Raw genomic sequence first — 13,838 nt, 5'->3', positions numbered from 1 at the left:
AACCGGCGCCCGGGGCTGCACAGGCTGGAGGCAGGGGAACGCGGTCGGAGCAGGGTCTGACGCCCACGTCGCCCGCAGCTCAGCTTGTCCTGGCGCAGCGCTGCACGCCCCACTCAGATACCGGATACCCGCAGCCCGCAAGGGGGTGCGGAGCCCTTGGGACCCCTCCCGGCTCGGCCCCCGCCCTCCTCCGTCCGCGCATGCGCCCCACGATCTCGGTGCAGGTGCAGAGGGGGGCTCTCGCCGCATGCCCCGCGAGCCCTAACCCGCCGACGCTGTGAGCCAGGGGCGAGGAGGTGGTGAGAAGTGGGCAGACAGGCAGTCCCAGACCCGCCCCCAGCACCTTCGAACCCAGCCCCCTGCATCTCTGCACCCCCTTCCCCGTGTCGCCCCAGTTCCTCGCCAGTGACCCATAGGGCAGCCTGGAGCTGAGTTCACACCCGCGCAACCGGAGGTGAGGCCTAGGGGTCCAGGCCTGAGGACCCTCAGCTCCCGTTGGGGCCCATCGAGGCAGATACAGTCACCTAGAGGCCAGAAAAGGGATGACTCCTTTCAGCCACCCAGCGAGGTGAGAAGAGGAAGGACGCCGGTCCACAGGGTCGTAGGGGGAGGGGCAAGCTGGGAAGTCACCTCCACATCGTGTTCAGAGATGCCAGGATCCGTCTGGGGTCCAGCCGTGACCTTCCAGGAGAACAAAGTGGCATGAGGGGAAATCTCAAAGGCACTCAGGCTTCCATTCAGGAACCCCCTCCACACGCTGCCTGGAGACTCCCAAGTGCCCCTGACCAGCCGCAGCAGGACCAGGCTCCCAGGGGTCCCGAGGATGTCCAGGAGCGTGGCCAGAAGAATGTCCCAGCAGAGAGGACAGCGTGCAAGGGGCTCAAGCAGGAAAAACCCAGAATGGGGGGGGGGGGCAGCGTTGGCAGCTGGTGGCCTGGAGGGGTCAAGGGCTTCCAAGAAGGGGAGGCTGGACTTGGAAAGTGAAGCTGGAGTGCCAGCCCAGGGGTCAGGAGGACACTTGTCATGCTGTCACATTCCCTGATGGGGGCCAGGAGGGGAGAGAAGCAGACCACCGTCCAGGACCCCTGACCCCAGATCCAGGTGGGAGGGATCCCTCAGAGCACAGTGGCCCAGTCCCTACAGAGCCACAGCTTCTGCCATCTCTTCCCCACCCTATCCCACCCTCAGAGCCTGAGCCTGAGGCTACCCCTCCTCTGTCCCAGCAGCCTGGCCTCACCGTTCAGCCCAGGGCCTTAGAGCTGTGATCCAGCACAGCCCTCGCCCCCCCCACCCCCCGCTCCACCATCCAGAGGGTCCTGGAGAGTGCCAGGACCAGGTGGGAAGGGGGAGCCAGACCCAGCTTGGAAGGGACAAGGCTGGACCCCAGGCTCGGCCACCTGTAAGGTCTTAGAGACGACAGGGCCTGGATTTCAACGCACTGTGAGTAGTGGGTGGGCTGAGAGAGGAAGACAGGTACGGGCAGCCAGGCAGCCCCAGGCCCCAACCCGGCCTCAGCCTGGGGCCCAGGGAGGTGGCCGAGGTCACCTAGAGGCCAGGAGGGAGACTGCTCCGCAAACCCGGCAGAGTGGGGGCGCCAGGAAGCACAGCCCATGCTGCCGTCAGGAGCCTATTTTATAGAAAACCGAGGGTCTGCGAAGTCAGTCTCCCTGTTCTCCCAGCGCCCAGGGCTTGTTGCCCTCACCTCCCCCCCAACCCTGCCAAGTCCCGCCCACCCCTCTGGCTTTGACTGCCTCCGCCACCGAGATTCTGAGATTCCTGGGCCTGGCACCCCAGAGCAGGCGGTCCCAGACAGGGTGTACTTGGGTGGGGGTAGGGCGGGGGGTCCTTAGCCCGACACAGGACAGTTCATTTAGCAGAACAGCCCCCAGCCCAGGCGAAGAGAGGGACCCAGGTAGAAAACGGTACTGGGAAGGACAGCAGATGGGTGGGAGCCCTGGAGGAAGGGGCTGGAAGAAAGAGACGGGAAGAACCAGGAAACCAGGGCCAGGTCGGAGGCCCAGGCTGCAGCTAAGAGCCCCCCCCCCCCCCAGAGAACACGAAGGGCAGAAAGAAGAAAACTGGTTATTGCCATCGCTGTCCCCAGCTGAGCACTGCCACTCCTGCTTGGAACCTGGCCAGCACCGTGAGTGCACCTTGGGTTCAGAGAGCTTCCTGAGGGCAGAGAGGGAGGGCTGCCCTTCCCTCCACAGAGGCGGCTCGAGCCCTCAGCAGAACAGCTCTGCTCTCCTGGGGCTTGGGGCAGGGGGGGGGGGGAATAAAGCAATGAAAGAACAGGAAGCTGGGATGAGAGGCTGAAGAGCGAGGTGGGTCGGGGGAAGCCAAGCGGCAGCTCCCGGGGAGAGGACGGCCTGTGCAAAGGCCCTGGGGTAGGAGGGGCCATGATCTGAAAGTGCCAGCAGAGGGCATTTTCAGACAGCCCGCTCAGAAAGGCCACTTTGCACCCTGTTCTCCAGGCAGCCCACTGAAGGCCTGCAACAGGGAGGAGACGGTATGGCTCTGGGAAGCAGGGGCTCCAAACTGGAAGAGTGTAGGGCGGGCAGTGGGGAGGCACAGCTGGCTGGGAGCAGGAGGGCAGGGGCCAGGGAGGGCCCCTGTCAGGACCGCTCTGACTGTTGGGGAACGTGAGGGCACGGTGAAGGCGAGAGAGGATAGCAAGACAGACAGTCTCCAGGAAGAACAAAAATGCCCCAAAAGCTGCCGAGAACTAGACTGGTCGTGAGAGGTGCTTGTGATCCGGTCGCCAGAAAGCAGTGGCACGGCTGGGGACAGGGCCTGAGGGCCATCGGCCTTGACCGCATGCAAGGCTAAACCCTTTGCAAGAGTCCTCTGCGACGATTTTCCAACTACCCCTTTAGTGAAACCCCCATGCAGGCCTTCCCCACCCCAACTGACCCTCTTCTTCTTTTTTGGGGGGCCACACCTGAGGCGCATGGAGGTTCCCAGGCTAGGGGTCGAATTGGAGCTGTAGCCGCTGGTCTATACCACAGCCACAGCAGCACGGGATCCGAGCTGCATCTGTGACCCATGCCACAGCTCATGGCAATGCTGGATCTTTAACCCACTGATCGAGGCCAGGGGTTGAACCTGCAGCCTCTCGGTTGCTAGTTGGGTTTGTTTCCGCTGCGCCATGTCGGGAGCGCCATCCGATCCTGTTCTTGTCAAGGCTGACGCTGACGATAACCAGGGCTGCCACGTCCAGTGGTCCAGCCTTGGGCCTTGCTTCCAGAGGCCTCCCGGGTCTCACCCTCTGGCCTCAGGCCTGCCCCTCCTCTGGGCGCTCATCTCCCCGCCTTCTCAGCCCACATCTTCCTCGGTCCACATGCAGGCCGCAGGGGTCCTGGCCTTCTCTCTCCAGCGCCTTTCCCAGGGGTCTCTGCCCTCCTGGACCTCCGGTAACTCCATCCCTCTTTTCCTCGTCCCTCTCTCTCCAAACCCACCTGCAGTTCCCACTGGCTCTTTCAAAAAGAAGTGGAACCCTCCTCTCACGCCGCCCCCGCTGCCACCACCCGCCCCGCCCACTGCCCCTCATCCCACAGCCCGATTCCCAGCAGCCAGAACTGTCCTGTTCAAACCGACTTCAACCTGCCCCAACCCAAGGCTCCAAAGAGGCCCCCTGCCCCCTGCCGCCTGCCACCTCCAGACAGACCCCACACAGCAGGGTCCTGGTCCTTCTGCAGTCTGCGCCCCTACTTCTGCCCAGGGGCTACTTCCCTGAGGGGCTTTCCACGGGCACTCTCGGCTGCCCCTGCTTTTATGGCAATAGGAGCCCCAATTGGAGCAAGGGCTCATGGCTGCCCACAAAAAACATTTATCAATTTTGGATAAATGAATAATTTTCAGTGTATGTCCCAAATATTGCATGGGACACATGGGCACTAAGAAGTACATACGTATGCCGGAAGTACCTGTCCTTTCCACCCTGAAAAGTCTCACTGGTCCTCCATCTGTTTGTGAATCTGGTCACAAGCCTTTAACACAGGCTGTACCCCACCTCCCTTGCAGCAGGAGCGACCACGTGACCAAGGCCAGCCAATGGGACATGAGCAATGTCTGGCAGTGCCCTGGGGGGGGGAGGCACCTGCCTCTGCAGCCCTGGGCTCCTTTAGGGGCCCCCAGAATACATGGACCCATTCCTGACACGGCACCCCACTCACACCCAGGCCTGAGGGCCTGCCTAGGCCTGCCCGATCTCGTCTCTCTGGCCTGCTGTAGTGTTTACGGGGACCCCCGACACCAGATAGCAAGCTCAGCCCTCACCATGGTCCCGACAACTGGACCAGCCCCTGCATGCTTCCAGCAGAAAAGGAGGTCAGGAGAGGTCAAAGTCAAGGGTTGGGGAGCCCCTGGGGGCAGGGAAGAGCCCGGGGCAGGGGATCTGAATAGGTATGTGCCTTCAAAACCCAAAGTTAGGACCAGAAGGCTGAGGTGCAGCCTGGAACACCCAGCTCTACCCACCTGAGACGGCAGGCATTACCGGAGGAGCCGCAGAGCCAGAGCCCCAGAGAGGCCAAGTGTCCCGCAGTGGCCCCTTCCCATTGTACCTACCGTGTCCCTGGGGTTTTTTATAACATGCCTGCGGCACTTCGGAAATGAGCTGTAGTTTTTACTTTAAAACACAGCGTGTCCGGGAAGCCTCCCGCCTGGTACTGTGCACACGTGAGGGGATATGAGTTCCTGGTGTCCCAGCTGGGCCGCGGTCTGCGGGAGGGACCCAGCAGGCAGGGTGAAGCTGTGGGAGCTCCCGCTCCCTGCCCAACCAGGCCCCTCTCCCTGCACCCTCAGGCTCCTTGGCTACAGAGGACTTGGCCAGGCAGGGCCCACCCACTGGACCGCCAGGGAGCCGCTGACTGGAGGTCAGAAGAGCTGGGCCAGCTGCTCCAGGGACCAGGCAAGTGGAAGGCCTGTGGATACAGGTCCACGAGGGGGACCCGACGGGCCTGCCCTCCACTCCGGCCCTGGTGTGGACCATGCCCGAGAGGGCCTCAGCCCACACAGAAGAGCTGGGGAAACCAAGGCCCATCCGGGGACTCCAGGGGCAGCGACGGGGGGCTCTGGGGGCCAGAGCAGGGACGCAGGACATAGACACGACAGGCCAGGTGTTTATTGGTGAAAGAACAGTGCCAGTTGAGGGTCCTCAGCGCCCAGCCGGCCAGCAGGCACACAGGGCCCGGCGCTCCGCCTGCAGCAGGAGAGTCTCCGTCTGAAAAGCAAAAAGGGGCCCTGAGGGAGCTGCAGAGCTGTCCCCCAGCTCCTGGCTTCCCCACCCCACCCCACCCCCAGCTCCTGGCTTCCCCACCTGCGCCCCCCAGGTGGTCCTCCCTCCACCTGCTCCCCCCAGCCCTGCAGACTGTGACTGCAGGGGACCCTGTGCTCCCTCCAGGCCTCTGCCCCAGGGCTTCCCAAGCCCTCTCTGCACGGCTAGAGCCTCTGGGTTTGTGCTTGCACTGCAGTCCCCCCCACATCCTTAGACCTGTTCCTCTTTCAAATTATACCCCCCCCCAAGGGATCCCCCTGTTCTCTAACTCCTCCCCTAATCTCAGGCTCCCAGAGAACACTACAGGTCTCAGAGTGGGCCCTCAGGAATTGGCCAGAACAAGGGACCAGGGTGGGGCTGCCCTTCCTTCTAGGTCTGGGAATGCTCTCCCTTTCTCAGGACCACAGACCTCCATCCTAAGTGAAAACTCCCTTGGCTGCGCACAGCAATAGGGTGGGGGACTCGCTGTTCACTCCAGACTGGGGACACCCGGCACTTCACGCACCCAGCACCTCGAGCACCCACCCCTCCCCTGATGAGCCTCGGGGTGGGGAACCTCTCAGACAGCTGTGCGCAGGCTGCCCAATACCCCTGCCGCCTTCCGACTCCTCTCGTTCCGCCTCGGTGTCCCCTCTGCCCACTGGGCCACATCCCCCACCTGGGGGACGTTGGACGGGCTGGCTGTCCTTCTCTGGGTCTGGATGGTGGTCACCAGGAAAGGGTCGGGTGAGGCCTTGGGGAGGAGGGGGCCCCTCCCTCACTGAGGCTGGAAACAATATGGGGGGGCATTTGAGGTGAGCATCCCTCCACTCCCTTGCGAGGCTCACCCGCGCGTCCAGGCTGTAGGCCGTCTTCCGAAGGTCCTGCAGAGCGCGTTGCATGAACTCGAAAGCGTGGCAGTCCACGCACGGGCGGCCTGCGGGTGGGGCGCGGGTCAGGGCGGAGGCGCGCTCCCAGCCCTGTCCCACCCGAGCAGCGGCCTCTGTGCGACCCCCAACTCCCACCCAAGGGGGCGCGCGCGGGGACCAACCGCGGAACAAAGGCGAGCCACGCCCCTCCCGCACGCCCGGGTGGGGTCAGGGCCCGCGGAGACCCCTCCGCATGCGCGCGCAGCACCTACTCTGTGCGGGGACCGCGCTCCCGGCGGCGGCGGCGGCGGCGGCGGCGGCGGGTTCGGCCCGGGCCTGGACGCCCAGCAGCGCGACACTCAGTAGCAGCAGCAGCAGCAGCAGCAGCCGCGATGACGACCTCGGGGGCCTGCACGGCGGCGAGGGGGCCATGGCCGAGCGGAGGGAGCCCGGGCGGCCTGCAGCAGCGGACGGTCAGCAGCGCCGGCCCCTCGGCCCCCGCGCCCCTCTAGGCAGCGAACCCCGACTCCGAGCCCAACCCCACCCCTCACCCTGGAGGTAGGGCTCGCGAACCCCCACACCCCAACCTCCCAGGACAGGCGGACCCACCTCCAGGGCCCCGCCCCCCCGGGACCCGCGTACCCCCGCCCCGCCCACCGGGTCTCGCGACGCCCCGCCACATCGGGGCCCCTCCACCCCCGCCACGCCCCCCAGGCCCAGCGACTCCCTCCCTCTCCCGCCGCCGGAGCCCGGAGAACCCCCACCCCGCCCTTACCGCGGTTCGGGGACCCCGCGACAGCAGAGCGGGCGACTCGGGAAGACGCGCTGCGTCCGGCGCGCACGCGCATGCGCCCGGACCCCGCCCGCCGTCGTCATGGAAACCCGGGGACTGCGCGAACCGCTAGTTTAAAGGGACCCAGGCGGCTCCCTGTCCCGGTTCCTCGGCCCCGGCCCGGGTCTGCGCCTGAAGCACCGTCAAGCCCGCAGGCGATGGAGTCGGGAGGGCCGCCCATAGGAGGCGGCGCGTGGACAGCACCTCCAGAGCCGCCGGCGGCGGGAGCAAAGCCGAGGAAGCGGGAAATCTGCCGCTGGAGCTTGGCGATCCTTAGCCTTGGGGTGTCCCTGAGCTGATCCCAGGGAGTGGCTCGATGCATGCCGGGGACTGAGGGCCAGTGAATGCAAAGGCGGGGCCTCTGCTCCTAGGCCGGTGGAGTCCAGTCGGGAGGGACTGGGGCCGGGAGAGGCTGCGGCCAGGAGCGCCCCAGGCAGGTGGGCCCGTGGGGTTCCCCTTTCTCCGCTCCTCACTCTGGCGAGAGGGGCAGGGGAGAAGCCCGGCGGCCTTGCAGGTCCCTCTCGTCTCTCTGTGCCCTAACACCTATTTGCCGCATAGCCCACCCTGCTGCACGACCCCGGAGGGGTCGCTTGGCCTCTCTGTGTCCTTTTCTCCTCCGCGGATGCACAAGGGTGTTGGAGGCAAAGAGCCAAGTGAGGTCCCCACGGGCACCCCGATGCACGCGGGCGTCAGGTTTGCCAGCCTCACGCGTGCGGGGCAGACTCGGTCCCGCTGAGAGGGATGGGCTCCACTTGGCGTCTACTTGGCCTCAACAAGGCCCAGCCTGTTGCGGAGGCTGCGACCTTCCGGGAACGCGCCTAGGCCCGCGCCCACGCCAGAGTTCCAGAGCGCCGGGCAGCGCCCGGCCCCTTGCTGGTGTGCAGCGTCGAGCCTAGACGTCCTCTGTCCCACACCTGGGCCTTGAGTCAGTTGTCGCCCCCTCGCGGGTTTGCTGCCTGAGGGGGTGGTGCCCTGTGACCGCCTCTCTCTCCTCCCCGTGGGGCTCAGGGGCAGGCTCGCGCTGCAGCCCGGGCCTGGATCCCGCGGCGTCCGGAAACGCGCGGGGTCTGGGGGACTGCGGCGCGATCCCGGACGTGCGCATTTCCTGGCTCTGCATCCGCAGCCCTGCGCCGGGGTCTCGCGGTCGCAGCCACCGAGTGGGGCGGGGCGGCCGGCCCTGCGCAGCCGCCCCGCGGGGTCACTCGCTTGGGACGTGCGCCCGAAGGACGCCGTCCAGCACAGGCTTTTTTTTTTCTTTCTTTCTTTTTTTCCTTTCCTTTTTTTTTTTTTTTTTTTTTTTGGTCGTCTTTTGGGGGCCGCGCCAGCGGCATGTGGAAGTTCCCAGGCTAGGCGTCAGATCGGAGCTGTAGACGCCCTCCGTCACAGGCACAGCAATGCTGGATCAGAGCCTCCTCTGTGACCTACACCACAGCTCGTGGTAACTGGATCATTCACCCGCTGAGCGAGGCCAGGGGTGCCCAGGACGGAACGCTCAGGCTCCCCCCCCCCCACGCGTCAGTCCAGGCTGCCTCCAGCTGGGGGCGGCTCCCGCCGCGCCCTCCCCTCACGCTCTCAGGGCAGAGCTCGGGCGGCTGGGCTGGGAGGCGGAAGGCCCAGCGACCGGCCCCGGAGCCCTCCCGCGCCCTATCCGTCGGAGCCTTCCTTCGCCCGCCTCCCTGGCGCTCCGGGATCCTCTCCGCCTCACTGCATCCCACGGTCCTCCTGACCACCGCCGCCCGCGCACCCTCGAGCCCCTGGCCGCATCCTCGGCGCGACCAAGCCCGGTTCCCAAGGGGGCTGCACCACCGTCTGGGGCTGCAGGGTGGACCCTCAGCGCTGCCCGGGGCCCGAGGGCCGGGCCTCTCCTCCTTTTCCGCCCCCCTCCCGCGCCAGCGCCAGTCCCCTCCCCCCAGCCTACCTCCTCCTCCCTCTGGCTGCCCAGGGCACGGATTTCCCTTCTCCACAGGCCCTTTTCCTCAGCAAACGGGCTGCGACTTCTTTCTTGTCCAAATAAAACCCACGGGTGAGCCCCTTGCCCCCGTCATGGCCTCTCCTCCCTGTCCAGCTGCTCCATTTTTCTCTCCTAAGCCCTCACCTGTCCGGCTCACCTCCCACCCTGCCGTGACACACCTAGCGACCCAAGGACCGGACCCCGCCCTTCCTCCCCCGCAGGCGCAGCTAGCCCGTCCTTCACTCACACCCTCCCCAGGGCCATGTCCTTTGTGACTTTGTCCAGTCACAGCTGTGAAAACCAGCCGCGGAGCTCCAGGTGCCCATGTGCCCACGCCCAGCTGCCCCGCCCCGGCCGTCTCCGCTGGGAGAGAGCGCGCAGCTGGAGGTCAGCCCGATCTCACCCTCCGCCGAGCGCCCTCCTCCCCCCAAGACGAAAGTCAGCAACTGCCCCCGGCCCCTCCCCACCTCCCTCTGTCCCGGCAGACACGCCCACCAAACCCACCGCGGCCTTTTGGAAACACTGTGTGCCCACCCTCAGAGCCACCAAGCCCGGGTCCACACGCCCCCCCCCCCCCCCCCCCCGCCTGGGCTCTTGATTCTGTCACCGTCACCCTGTTGCCCACACCCTTGTGGTCCAGTCTCCTTACAACAGCCGGAGGGACCATGCCTACCTTCTTTTTTAAATTACAGTAAAATATACATCACATAAAATACAGCACGGTCACCACTGCTAGGTGTCCCGCTCAGTGGCATGAAGTGCCCTCACGCTGTGCAGCCATCAGGACTGCCCGTGCCCGGAACCGTTTCATCTTCCCAAGCTGAAACTCTCCCCGGGACACACCGGCTCCCCGCCCTCCCTCTCTGGGCCCCTCATACCCACATCTACTTCCTGTCTCTATGGATCGGACTCCTCTAGGGACTTCAAATAAATGTGACTGCACAATATCTGTCCTTGCATGACTGGCTTTTTGCCCTGAGCAGTGTCCTCAAGGGTCACATACATTGCAGCAGGTGTCAGAAGTCCCTTCCTTCACTTGTTTTTCTTTTTTGACCGTCCCACAGCATATGGAGTTCCTGGGGAGCGAACCCGTGTCCCAGCACTCCCAAGACGCCACCAATCCCATGGTGCCACAGTGGAACTCTGCATTTATTTTTTAAAGTGCTACAGCACCCGAGACAGAAATTCCGGGCCAGGGATCAAATCTGAGCCACAGCCACAGCAGCTCGGGATCCTTTAAACCACTACACTGGGGGATTGAACCTGCACCTCCACAGCGACCCAAGTTGCTGCAGCCAGGTTCTTAACCCACCGTGCCACCAGGGAACTCCTCATTTCCTTTTTTAAGGCTGAATAATATTCCATCGTGTGGCTGGGCCACATTTGGTTCCCTCTCATCCATCCATGGATACTGGGGTGCTGCCGTGTTTTAGCTGTTGTGAGTAATGCTGCTCTGAAGGAAGGACCTTTTCTGTTCCCCTCAGACACTGCCCTCTCTGCTCACAGCCTCCATGGACCCCGTGTCACCCCAGTGACAGCCCAAGCCCTGATGTGGCCAAGAAGCTATCTAGCTGCCCACCTCCCCTCCCACCCCTTCCCTGCCCACCCCATGCCCGCCACGCAGCCTCCTTGCCAGGCTGCCCCAGGGCCTTCCCTCAGGCCGGGCCCACGGCTTCCTCCTCCCTCCCTTGAGGCTCCAGTCAAATTTCCTTCTCAGTAAGAGCCAACCCACCCATCCTGCAGAGTGAGGCTGCCCCCAGCCACCTGTCTGGTGGGCTCAGGTTGCCATAAGACACAGCCTGGGCGACTTAAATATCCTCAGTCCTGGAGGCTGGACAGTCAAGATCAAGGCTCTCGCCAGTCTGGTTTCTGGGCTCAATTCCGGCGGCAAGCAGCCGCCTTCCCGCTGAGAAAGCACCGGGAGAGCAGAGGCAGGGAGCAGGCCTCCCGTGTCTCTTCCTAAAAGGACACTCATGCTGTCAGATCAGGCCCTGCCCCCTGCCCCCCGTTAGCCTGTTTTCTCCTTTAGGGGACCCCATCTCCAAGCACCCCATCTCTGGACGTGAGCGCAGAGGGTGGGCAGAAACAGGCTAGCACCTCCCGGCCCTTCCCTGCGCTGCTTTTTTCATTTTCCTCCTCTCGCCCTCCAACCCACTGATATGCTTTATTAGACATGCCCGCCCTCCTCGTGCCCAGAGCTCTCTGGGTGGGGTCAGTTTTGCCCCGGGCGATACTTAGTAATACCTGGAGGCACTCAGAGCAGAGGTGCTACTGAATCCACCCGGCGGCGAAACGCCCTGCAGCGCAGGACCACCCCACCAGGACGCTCTGATCTGGCCCCAACTGCTCTGTGTCGTCTCACCGGGTGCTCGAGGCGTTTGCTCCCTGCTGCGTCCGCAGCACCCGGAACCACAGTCGGTGCTCAGAGGATGCACAGAAAGTGTGGCTGCGTGAAGGTGGGGCCGCGTGAGCCGGAGGCAGGCCTGTGCAGGGAGGGGGGCCTGGACCAGCGGGAGGAGGGCACCGCGGAGGACGCTGGCGGGGGGGGGCCGGGGCGGGGGTGAAAGGGCGCAGGGAGAACGCGTCCCGGGATCGGCGCTGTCGGGCGGGAGACTGCAGAGCCGCAGTGAGCAGGAGGGTGGCTTCCGCGGTGACGCCCCGGAGGTCTGGGAAGGAAGCCCCGGGACCACGCTCCTCCAGCTGCGGCCACCCTCGGCTGGCGCCGTCCGAGGGGCACTGCGAGAGGCTGCCGGGCAGAGTCTCAGGGCCCCTCCCCCGCGTCCCAAGCAGACACCCCCCACCTCTCAGCCTTCAAGTTGCCCCCCCCCGCGGCCCCCCTCTAAGGAGCGGAGACCCCGACGCGGAGGCGGAGCCCACCTGCGTTGCCACGGAGCCCAGGACGTGAGGGGAGGGGAGGCAGGGGCATCGCACGGGCCTGGGGGCATGGGGGGGGGGGCGCTCAGCTCAGGCCGGAGGCTCTGGCAGCCAAAGGCCTGGGAGGAGAGGAGGGAGGGTCTGGGCCGCCGGCTCCAAAGGTGAGCGGGGTTGCGGGGTTGCGGGGTTACGGGGCTGGGAAGGGCCCCCAGAGGTGCGCCCCGCCCGCCCTCCTGCCCTCCTCGCCCGCAGGTCTGGGAGGCGCCGTCTTGACGCTGAGGGTGAAGGGAGGAGAGGCCGCAAGGCAAGCGCCTGCTGCAGCCTCAAACTGCGGGCAAAAGCCGCGCGCTGAGTGCGCCAGGAAAATGCAGACGGGACCATCCTGGACGGGTGATGCTCATGGCACCTGGCAAAAGCAAATTCAAGTGATCCTGGGAGAAAACGTCCCCAGCTTAGGCCTTGGAAACGCCAAGCAGAGTGGAGGCGACACGTGACCCAACTGCACCCTCTCCGTTAGAGACTCTGAAATCCTGGCCTGGGAACGCCGCCCGCCTCAGGGCGGCAAAAACAACCAAAAAAAGCTCGATGCCATAAAAAGTGTATTCTCTGACCACAGAAGGAAAACTGGAACCTTCCCAAATTTGTGTAAAGAACCAAAGCATCAAAGAAGAAATCAACAGGGAAATTAGAAATTACTTGGAGAGTTCCCATCGTGGCTCAGCGGAAGCCATACCGACTAGTATCCATGAGGTTGCGGGTTCAATCCCCGCTCTCGCTCAGAGGGTGAAGGATCCGGCGTTACGTTATGAGCTGTGACGTTGGTTGCAGACTCAGCTCAGATCCTGTGTTGCTGGGGCTGTGGTGTAGGCTGGCGGCTACAGCTCCAATGTGACCCCTAACCTGGGAACCTCCATATGCCTCATGTTTGGCAAGAAGGAAAGACAGGAAGGAAGGAAGGAAGAAATTACTCGGAGAGCAGTGAAAACAAAACATAACAAAACTTGTGGGGCAGAGCAAAAGCAGTGCTAAGGGGCAAAGTTATAGCTGTAAACACTTATGTTTAGAAAAAGACAGATCTCAAGTTGACAACCTAATTTTACAACTTGAGGAACTAGAAAAAGAAGAATAATCTAAACCTAAAACTAGCAGAGGAAAGAGGTAAAGATTGGGGTGGAGATACATGAAATAGAGAATAGAAAAACAATAAAGTCAATGAAACAAAAAGTTGGTTCTTATTTTATTTTATTTTTTTGCGTTTTTGCTTTTTCCTAGGGCCGCTCCTGCAGGTTCCCAGGCTAGGGATCTAATCAGAGCTGTAGTCGCTGGTCTACATCACAGCCACAGCAACCAGGGATCCAAGCCACGTCTGCAGCCTACACCACAGCCGGATCCTTAACCCACTGAGCAAGGCCAGGGATCGAACCTGCAGCCTCATGGTTCCTAGTCAGACTCATTAACCACTGAGCCACAACAGGAACTCCACAAAAAGTTGGTTCTTTAAAAAAAGTCAACGAAATTGACAAACCTCTAGCTCAACGGACTAAGAAAAAAGGAGAGAAGGGAGTTCCCATCATGGCACAGCGGAAACGAATTAGACTAGGAACCCATGAGGTTTCGGGTTCGATTCCTGGCCTCGCTCAGTGGGTTAAGGATCTGGCATTGCAGTGAGCTGTGGTGTAGGTCGAAGACCCAGCTCAGATCCCAGGTTGCTGTGGCTGTGATGCAGGCCGGAAGCAGCAGCTCCAATTCAACCCCTAGCCTGGGAACCTCCATATGCTGTAGGTGTGGCCCTAAAAAGAAAGAAAAAAGGGGAGAAGACTCAAATTGCTAAAATCAGAAGTGAAAGCGGAGGCACTGCTACCAATGCAGCAGGAACGAGAAGACTCGTAAGAGACAGCGGTGGACAGTGGCACAGTGGCGCACCAATGAACTGGCTGGCCTGCGGATGAAACACAGAACCCGCGAGACTAAGTCGTGGAGAAGCAGGAATTCTCAGTAGACACAAACTAGTAAGGAGATGCAATCTGTGGTCAAAACTCTCCCAACGAAGACAAACCC

The 13,838-nt window shown here is 63.0% G+C and overlaps 1 protein-coding gene and 1 long non-coding RNA gene across 4 annotated transcripts; one reads left to right on the top strand and one right to left on the bottom strand.

Moving 5' to 3' along the window:
• Positions 1-5,100: 5,100 nt before the first annotated feature.
• On the bottom strand, positions 5,101-9,135 carry NICOL1 (NELL2 interacting cell ontogeny regulator 1). Of its 3 annotated transcripts, none has more exons than XM_084971278.1 (4): positions 8,874-9,135; positions 6,396-6,581; positions 6,103-6,191; positions 5,101-5,221 (listed from the first exon to the last, which is right to left on the bottom strand). In XM_084971278.1, the coding sequence occupies exons 2-4, from the start codon at positions 6,553-6,555 to the stop codon at positions 5,156-5,158; spliced, it is 315 nt and encodes a 104-aa protein (XP_084827404.1). In that variant the 5' UTR covers positions 6,556-6,581; positions 8,874-9,135; the 3' UTR covers positions 5,101-5,155. The 3 variants fall into 3 exon arrangements, with proteins under 3 accessions (XP_084827404.1, XP_084827405.1, XP_003128861.4); XM_084971279.1 differs by lacking the exon at positions 8,874-9,135 and adding an exon at positions 6,888-6,971; XM_003128813.6 differs by lacking the exon at positions 8,874-9,135 and adding an exon at positions 6,899-6,971.
• Positions 9,117-9,853, top strand: LOC146400277 (uncharacterized). Its single transcript, XR_014812047.1, has 2 exons — positions 9,117-9,293; positions 9,599-9,853. It is a non-coding gene; the product is annotated as an uncharacterized LOC146400277 (long non-coding RNA).
• Positions 9,854-13,838: the final 3,985 nt, after the last annotated feature.

This window comes from Sus scrofa, chromosome 8 (assembly GCF_054392235.1).
Source record: "Sus scrofa isolate SSC_HxYL_T2T_F1_AM1 chromosome 8, Sscrofa_HxYL_maternal_Yorkshire_Landrace_v2.0, whole genome shotgun sequence".
In the NCBI taxonomy this organism is placed as follows: domain Eukaryota; kingdom Metazoa; phylum Chordata; class Mammalia; order Artiodactyla; family Suidae; genus Sus; species Sus scrofa.
Note: the sequence above shows the minus strand (reverse complement) of the source record. Positions and strands in the feature narration are given on the sequence as shown.